Source organism: Enoplosus armatus, chromosome 24 (assembly GCF_043641665.1).
Source record: "Enoplosus armatus isolate fEnoArm2 chromosome 24, fEnoArm2.hap1, whole genome shotgun sequence".
Taxonomy (NCBI): domain Eukaryota; kingdom Metazoa; phylum Chordata; class Actinopteri; order Centrarchiformes; family Enoplosidae; genus Enoplosus; species Enoplosus armatus.
This window is the reverse complement of record NC_092203.1, coordinates 9941700-9951213: the sequence shown is the minus strand read 5'-3', so window position 1 is coordinate 9951213 and position 9514 is coordinate 9941700. Positions and strand designations below refer to the sequence as shown.

General features: G+C 41.3%; 1 protein-coding gene across 1 annotated transcript; it reads left to right on the top strand.

Moving 5' to 3' along the window:
- Positions 1–2346: 2346 nt before the first annotated feature.
- On the top strand, positions 2347–8608 carry LOC139306846 (neuronal acetylcholine receptor subunit alpha-2-like). The gene is made up of 8 exons (XM_070930807.1): positions 2347–2413; positions 4505–4656; positions 4769–4813; positions 5005–5114; positions 5880–6099; positions 6943–7445; positions 7939–8401; positions 8483–8608. The coding sequence occupies exons 1-8, from the start codon at positions 2347–2349 to the stop codon at positions 8606–8608; spliced, it is 1686 nt and encodes a 561-aa protein (XP_070786908.1).
- Positions 8609–9514: the final 906 nt, after the last annotated feature.

The window sequence follows — 9514 nt, the reverse complement described above, 5'->3', positions numbered from 1 at the left end:
CGTGTTTTGAAATACTTACTCAGATTTATTCAACCAGCTTCTAGCTCAAATAAAGTCCCGAAATGTACTCCCCAACATTAGCATTCCCTACCTGCCACCTCAGGCAGGTGCTGCTGGAAGCTAACGTGTTAACGTTAATCTCGCTAGCTAGCTAAGCAGTCCTAGCTAACTAGCCAAACCGCTAGCCTAAACCACAGGTGTTTCTCCCTCATTTGCTTGGATAAAAAGCCTCTACTTTCTTACCAGCTGGCTTCACACACCTCTCCTTGAGGTGCTCACTCAGGCGGGGAAGACAATCATACGTCCGTTAGCTTGTTTAGCAGCTAAATGCCGCTAGTTGTTGTTTCATCTCCTGATGTTGACACAGAGAGGAGCCGCTAATCTCAAAGATCGTTTACAAACAGGAACTCTCGCTCAGCAGCGAGTCCGGGCGACAGGAGAGGGGACGAGCCTTAAAGTGATACTACGCGTGTTTTTAAAAATATTTATCAAATACTCACTCCAGTGGTGGAGGAAGTATTCAGATCTTTTACTTAAGTAAAAGTACTAATACCACACTGTAAAAATACTCTGTTACAAGTAAAAGTTCTGCCTTGAAAATGTTACTTTCAGTTCAACACTATGATGGTGTTTTGAAAAGGGAGGATTTTCAAATTAATATCAAACATTAATTAATTAATAAAGATTAACAATGATTATTGAATCACTAACAGCGTCGCAGCTGACTGTCTTTGTTGTTTTTTCTGTGGCATTATGTAATCTTTAAATAATAAATAAACCTGCTACATGAAAATAGAGAGAAAAAAATATTATAAATATATTATAGATATAAATATATATAGATACACTACATGACAAAAGTATGTGGGCACACAAACATTACAATTTAAAAAGTTACCACAAAGTTACCTTTTACACGCGTGCAAAATAACTGCGGTGTTATATGACATTTTGATTTGTCATAGTAGGAAAATCACAGGTTACTAATAACAATAACGATGGTGACAATTATTCAATTAGGCATCCATCCTTCACCCCTGTGCAGTCACACTTTAGATTTAAGTTCCTCCAGTGTTTCCAGTTCTCCTTGGCTGGTGACATTTCCGCACACTGAGTAAACCTAGAATTAAAGTCAGCACTTTAATCTGCTGATTCAAGCACTTTGTGTGTCTGACTGTAATGATGTATTCAAACCACAGACACGACTTCATGTTTGGGGTCTGACAGAAGCTGAGAGACGATCGACCTTGCTGGAGTGATCTTGGGAAAAGAGAAATAAAAATGCAAAAATATAAAATCTTTCTGGGTTGTTTTCTAGGATATCTGCAGTACTTTTCTATAGTAAAACTGTGTTCCTGACATTTTTGGCTTGTGGCCCCTTAAAGCTTTACTGTGCTAATTGGAAAAACCACAGATTGATAATAAATGATACAGAGAAAAATAGCTTTCAGCTAATATCACAGATAACATATATATATCAGTCAGGTTGACACTTTCAGCAAAGTACATTAAAGTACATTTAAGTTTTGAAGTACTTGTACTTCTTTTCTTGATCAGGCCGAGTTACTTCCTGGAGTCTTCGCTGGTTGCCTGGCAACGGCTAAGAGCTAAGAAGCAAGCTAGTTTAGTTCAGTAAAATGGCGATTTGTTCCGTTTACACTTAGTTTTTTTGTGAGGGTTAAATAAAATTAATGTGATAATAATTACTTAGTGAGCTTTGGAGGTGTTTGTTACCTTTGTGCAGAGCCAGGCTAGCTGTTCCCCCGTTTCCAGTCTTTATGCTAGGCTAAATTAGCCGATGGTAGCATTAACTTCATATTTAGCTAACTAGCCAGCCTGCATTAGAGTATCAATCTTCTAATAAGCTAATTCTCAGCAAGAAGAAAGCAAATAATCGTATTTTCCAACATGTGGAAACAGTTCAATTAAGATTTTGAATGCAGGACTTTACTACTTGCTACATTTTCAGCTATTAAAACCAGAACTTCAAGTTTAGGTCCAAATACCTAAATACTACAGAAACATACAACTTTACAAAAACGTCCAGACGTGAGGATATCATCGAAATATTCCAAGATTTTAAGCCATAAAGAATAATAATGTCATCATAAGCCCACAGGGGAAGCCCGAGCCCAGCCCCTGCAGGAACACCCTGTGATGTGATCGCCTGCTGATCAGAGAGCGATAACTTACACTGGGAGGTTGTGACTGTGATCCATCCAGCTGTCTGAGGACGAACAAGACTGCTTGTTTCGGAGATGAACGATGGCAAAACAAAGGCTGAACACTTCCGAGACAACCTGAGCCTCATCTTGACCAAAGTGGAGTCTGTTTGTGTTGTTTTAAATGGAGCAGAAAAGGGATTTAAGGCGGACTTCAGCGCTTTGCTGCTGCTGGATCCTCATCAGCTCCGGTGAGTGAGGCGGCTGATGTTCCTCTAATGTTCCTATTCCCACTTAACAGACTGATGTCGTGACTTTAGCCTATCATTTCTGGGACTTTATGATACTTAATGGTATTTTTTTACCTCATATTTTTGCAGTATCCATGTAAAAGTCATCATAAGAGTGTAAGTTTTTTCCCCTAAAGGGTGTGTGCTTATAATAGGACTTATTAGGGCCACTTAATAGTGATTTTATAGTGACTTTATAATATTTGGGACTTTATAGTACTTGATCGTATCATACAGGAACTATAACTATAATTTCATGGGTACCTAATGGCATTTTTCAATATCTAATAACAATCCAATTAGTGTCCATCAACATTTTGCAGTACTATACGTAATATTTAATGTGATCTGAGGAAAAAAGACACACATTTGATTCAACATGGCGCCTGGACGTACAAAGACAAAAGTATAGAATGTAATAAAATATAAAAACAAATAGCATACAACAAAAACAAGATGTTATGCATAAAAATGAAGCATGACGCAGGATAAAAGCGCTAAAAGTTAACATAAGGGATGAAAAATGTTTGTACTAATCAAGTAACCATGTTACATCTCTAAGATTTGATGTTGAGGTGAGGAGACAGATTCCCCTTTGATGATTAAACCAAGCACAATTAAAACAAGTGCTGATCTGCCATTTTCTAGTTTAAAAAGTGCATTTTAATGACTGATTATTAAATAATAAAATATCAATAATAAAAATTGGACTAGCAGCAACAGTGCATAGAAAAAACACATCATTTTATCAAAAGAAAGGCATCTTTTCTACACCTGAATGACTTCTTGTCAATAAAGTATAGAAGGGTAGATGTCATAAAGCAGTTTGTGTTGGAAAAAGCCCTGGGACACAAATTGCAGTGTAATCCCACAACATGTTATCTGTTTCTCCTCCACTGGCAGAGCCTCACCTGAAACATCATTTTGTCGGTTATAAATAGCCAATATAATCACAAAAACTGGCATTACACACATTTGCACAGTTTGTGCTCTTGGCTCGCTGTTTCTTGCACTGGCTAATCCTAAATTGCTTGCCGGCGATGCCAGATTGCTTGCCAGAGTTCGAAGCTGTGTGTTCAGAGAAACAGAGGGAAGGAGGGACTGCTGGTCCTAAAGTGAACAGGAGAAGAAGAAGATATTTTACAACATAGGTCCTTTAACCTGCAAGACAAATCAAATCACATCGGACACAAAAGGTTGAACGCTGCAGAATTAAAGAGGTTAATGTCAAGCGTGAAGTTATGAGTGATGGCTGCTGGAGAACTTTGCAAAGAAGTGTTGATTTTTACACAAAGTTCAGTTATCTCCAATGATTTCTTTCTGTGTAACATAAAATTAAATCAAGGTGCAGTAGATCACAGTCTGAATCTGTGACATTTTATGAACAATAAAGTTCAGGTAATTGCTTTTTTCCAGAGAGAGGATACAGTATTTCTCCCACTGTCTCAGCTGCAGAGGTTTTAGCAGAAAGGAGGAGAATAACCCTTTAAAGGTTTAAAGAGGGACAGTAAATCATGGAGGGGTTAAAAACTAAGGAGAAGAAAGAAGACTTTTCAATTCCTGGACATTTAAATTCTAAAATAAAAATATTATAAGGGCATGAGAACATAATAAAGTCGCAGTTGTGTCAAGAACTGGCTGGATTATTAACATCATTTTTATTAGAAAAACAACTAAGATGACGAAAGCGACTACTTCTGTTATAACTAACGGCTTAATTAATGGTTAATAAATCATTTAGTAGTGCTTATTAGATCTGTCATAAGACATTCATATGAACAACTTTTGGATAGTTAAATTGAGTCATTAAAGGACTAGTTTGACATTTTGACTGATGTCACTCGTATGTCTGTACGTTAATGTAGCTTAGCTTAGCACAAAGACTGGAAACAGGGGGAAACAGCTAGCCTGGCTCTGTCCAAAGGGAACAAGCCTCTAAAGGTCCCCAATTTACACGTTTTATCTTGTTTATTTAATCCAAACTCCAAATGGTTATCTGTGCCGTTTTGCTCTGGAAGTGACCCCTCCTCTCTGTCCGTCTGTCTCCGTCAGTGCTGGCTGAAGACTGGACTCGTGTTCACACTGAGGACGAGCTCTTCAGGAGCTTGTTTGGAGGCTACAGCAAGTGGACGCGTCCGGCGCGAAACATCAGCGACGTGGTCATCGTCAAGTTCGGCCTCTCTATCGCACAGCTGATAGACGTGGTGGGAACACACACACACGTCTGTAGATCCATCTGAATGTTTTGTAGTTTATAAGCAGTCATTCTAACATGTAAGAGTCTTTTGTTTTTGTCAATTTTTGGCCCCAAAACAGGATGAAAAAAATCAGATGATGACGACCAACGTGTGGCTGAAACAGGTTTGGAAGAAGCTGACCTGCGGTTGTATTGATTTGTATGATTTGTGAATTGAGTATGGTCCTGACAAAAACTGAGCTTGCTGCCAATTCTTTGTACTGACATTCATCATCTTTCAATTCAGCCTTTCTAGTCTGAAACACAAATATAAAACTAGTGTTTTCTGTCTCATAAACTGTGCATATGTTGGCAGGAATGGACAGACTACAAGCTGCAGTGGAGCCCCTCCGACTTCGACAACGTGACGTCCATCAGAGTTCCTTCTGAGCTCATCTGGGTGCCGGACATTGTGCTGTACAACAAGTAAAAACACACACAAACTTCAGTTGCACAAGTCCTCCTTATTTGCACACTTATAGACAGATATTTCTTCACAGAATGGAAGTTTAAGGATTGTTGTACAACATTATTCTTTAAAAAGAAAGGTGGACTTTCCGGATATAAAATATATCTTCACACATACTGCGTTGAAACAGACACGATTTTGAATTTCTGTAGGCGGAGCTGGAAATTATCTGTAGTGATCAATTACCCGCTTGATCCATAACGCTGTGCTCATCCGCTGAAGAGCGTATGAGGAGGGAAGGTCACTTCTATGGAGCCAAGCAGCTTGACGACACCACAGCCTCTTCTGCATATTCCTGCATACCAACCGGTGATACATGCAAATTATCCTGTTGAATAAATGACCCTGATTCTTATTGCGGCTGCACAGCGATGTTGCATCAGGCAGTCTGGTTTCCTCCCCTCAGGCCCAGAGGAAGTATTCATTCTGAAATCTCTCTGGATGGAGACGAAACTTTCTCCTCCTTCGGCATTTGTTGAAACGAGCTTGCATCATGAAGAGTGTCGTTAACATTCAGTGATCAATTATTAAAACGTTGCCCGTGTAAATTGGGCATAGCTTAAGGTTTATTGATTCACCTTTTGAGTTTGAAACATAATGAGGCGGAAACTTGGGAGCCTTTCAACATTTCAGATGCTGAAAAATGATAATAACAGCTTAAGTTTTCCTTTTCCTGTCTCGATGCTACACCACCACTGCTCCTCTTCTTCTTCTTCTTCCAGTGCAGACGGAGAGTTCGCCGTCACCCACATGACCAAGGCCCACCTGTTTCACACCGGTCGTATCCGCTGGGTGCCCCCGGCCATCTACAAGTCCTCCTGCTCCATCGACGTCACCTTCTTCCCTTTCGACCAGCAGAGCTGCAAGATGAAGTTCGGCTCCTGGACGTACGACCGCGCCAAGATCGACCTGGAGCCCTTCGAGAACACGGTGGACCTGAAGGTAGGTGGGAACGGCTGGGTGTTTCTTTGCCGTTTCTAAGCCTCTTTACCTCCTCTTATCTACGGTTCACACATGCTCTTTTCCAACCGTTTTGTTTTGCAGAAGGATGCCAGCGAAACACTCTGGCTGCTTACTTTTTAATTAACTGAATATTTCAGCGTTAAGTTCTGCAGAAAACAAAACACATGGATTAGTTTTTCAATCCTGGAGAGATTTCTCAGGTTTTAAAACGCTGAGGTTTTCTCAGTGGTGTTACATATAAGTTAGCCTGATGATGCAGTTTTTAGCGACGCACTGCTTAGCAACCACTTTTCATTTTTGTGTTGGGAGTTTCTGCTTTTCACCAGAAAACCTGTAGACAACTTTAAGGTGGAAACTTCGTCCACATTTCTACTTCTTCTGTACTGAAAGATACATTTTTAGCCACAATTTGTCTGGAGGGGGAGCGACGTCCGTCAGTTGGTCCTCCACTTTGATCTAGAGTAAAATATCTTGACACCAATTGAATGGATTGAAATTTGGTACAGACATCCGTGTTTCCCAGAGGATGAAGCCTAATAACTTTGGAGGTGTGCTGATGTTTTCTGCAGCGCCACCATGAGGTTTACATTTGTAGTTTTGAGTGAAACGTCTAGAGAAATATTGGAACGATTGCCGGGAGATTGATGCAAACATTCATGTTCCCCTCAAGATGAATCATAATAACTTTGGAGATCCCTGAATGTTTCATCCAGCACCATTATCAGGTAGGGTTCACTCAGTGGACCATGAATGTCTCTGGACCAAAGTGGTGGACCAGCCCCAGAGCCACTAGCTTGGCTAAAAATAAAATCTAATTTCTAGGATTACTGGGAGAGCGGAGAGTGGGCGATCGTCAATGCCGTGGGAACCTACAACACCAAGAAATACGACTGCTGCCACGAGATCTACCCCGACATCACCTACTATTTTGTGATCCGCCGCCTCCCGTTGTTCTACACCATCAACCTCATCATCCCCTGTCTGCTCATCTCCTGCCTCACCGTCCTGGTCTTCTACCTCCCGTCGGACTGCGGCGAGAAGATCACGCTGTGCATCTCCGTGCTGCTGTCGCTCACCGTCTTCCTGCTGCTCATCACAGAGATCATCCCGTCCACGTCGCTGGTCATCCCGCTGATCGGGGAGTATCTGCTCTTCACCATGATCTTCGTCACGCTGTCCATCGTCATCACCGTGTTCGTGCTGAACGTGCACCACCGGTCGTCAGCCACTCACACCATGCCTCGATGGGTTCGGAGGCTCTTCCTCAAGGCGGTGCCGCGCTGGCTGTGCATGAAGCGTCCAGATCATGGCCTCAGGCCCGTAAGGTGAGACTCACCCTCAAAATCTGGACACTCAAATATATATATAGTATACTTTAAAGTACATAGGACGTGAGCTTGGACGTGGTGCACCTTAGTACTGAAAACTGGCATCCAAAATCCAGTCAGATTTTCCTTTACCAGATATTTCCTGATTTAAACCTGCATTAACAGTTTTTTTTGGCCACTTGGGGGCAGCAGAAACAAGCTGTGAACACAACATTGACGTATCATCACATTTAATTCATTTGGAGTCCAATATTCACTCTCTTTTAGCTCTTTTTTTGGTCTCTACCAACCAAAACTAAAAGCTATCTGGCTCTTTAGCTGCTAAATGCTCCACTGTGCTCACCAGCTAGTTGATTTCTTTCACACACGTAACCATTTGATCAATTGTTTATATAAAAACAATGATTATATTATAGCAGCTTTAACTATTTTATACTTAGAACATTGTTTCACTGGTATATCTGCTCACTGACTCACTTTGTCGTCTCAGGCGGCGCCACCTGACTCATCAACTCCTCCCTGTCCGGACTCCAGGCCCCTCCCACGGCACATCCGCCTGGATCACTCAGGAGTCTGACATCGATCTCCACGGTTACCAGGGCGACAACGGTTGCCACAGCGGCCACCAACTTGACACCTTGGATACCGGAAATGAAATTCACCACTGCGGTCTTCGCGGTTACCCGAACACAGATAATCTGGGGAGGTTCGGGGTGAAGGTAGCCTGTCATCCGAGGATTTCTTCCCTCTCTCCTCCTTCCCCTCGATGTCTCGGCTACACCCTCCTCCCACAGAGACCCTCCGCGGGCAGCTTGGACTGGGACACCCCTCCTGTGGAGCATGGTTTGACCCAGAGCCCATCGGCCTCTGTTCTGTCTCCCGCAGTGGTATCGGCCCTGGAGGGGGTGACCTACATCGCAGAGCATCTTAGAGCAGAGGATGCAGACTTCTCAGTGAGAGCTGATGATTATTATTATCTCTTCTAATGAAGTTTCAACCGCAGATATCTCGACAGTCTGTTTCTGTCTCCGCAGGTGAAGGAGGACTGGAAGTATGTGGCCATGGTTGTGGACCGGATCTTCCTGTGGATGTTCATCATCGTGTGTCTGCTGGGGACAGTCGGACTCTTCCTGCCTCCCTGGCTCTCTGGGATGTTTTAGAAACCAAGCTGGATATCAAAAGAATGAATAAAACAATTAAACGAATAAGTAAATAAAAAGGCAGAGTGGCATGTCTTAATATATAGAAAGAGACTATCTAAACACGCAAGATATCATCCAATTATCAATGACGCAGAGAGGACGAGTCCTTTAATATATAAAGGCCCTGATTAGCTAATTACACTGAATGAAAGTAGCTGTCAGTCATAAAATACTCGTCCTTCTCTATCATGTCTTTTAAATCACCATCAACAGGATATATCCAGGTCAGCGATGCAGAACTTTCCCCTTGAGTTGCCATTAAAAGTCATTTAACAATAATAGTTTGGTCTCAATGAAAACATTCAATAACATTAAGACATAATACACCTTTCAACTTTCACTTTTCATACAAACCTTGTGATTAAGTTACGTTTCTCCAGCCTGTAACACAACAGGACACGTGAGCACGTACAGATATCTCGGCAGCATCCACAGAAAGGAAAGGAGGACGATTTTACCCTGAAAAATAAACTGTTATTTGATTTTACTACTCAGGATAAACATAACATTAAAAAGAAATTGGATAGAATTAAATAAAAATCAATTGAACCAACCCTTTAAACTGTATTAAAAGTAATTCATGTTCTTACCAGCAGGGTGCTGCAGCGCGACGCAGTAATAAAATGATGGCATCACTCTTTATAGAGCCTCTGGAGTCTTTTTGCCTTCATGTTGAGCTTTATTTTTTGATTCTAGTACGTTTAAAGGCCTTATTACTGTCTTAGACACAAGTAGAAACACTTCAAGTCAACTACTACGACTACCAAAACATAATAATGATGATAGCAATGAAACTTTCCTAAGAAACAAACATTTGAAAACAACACGGGTCACCATTTTACTCACAAATTAATAATAAATAAA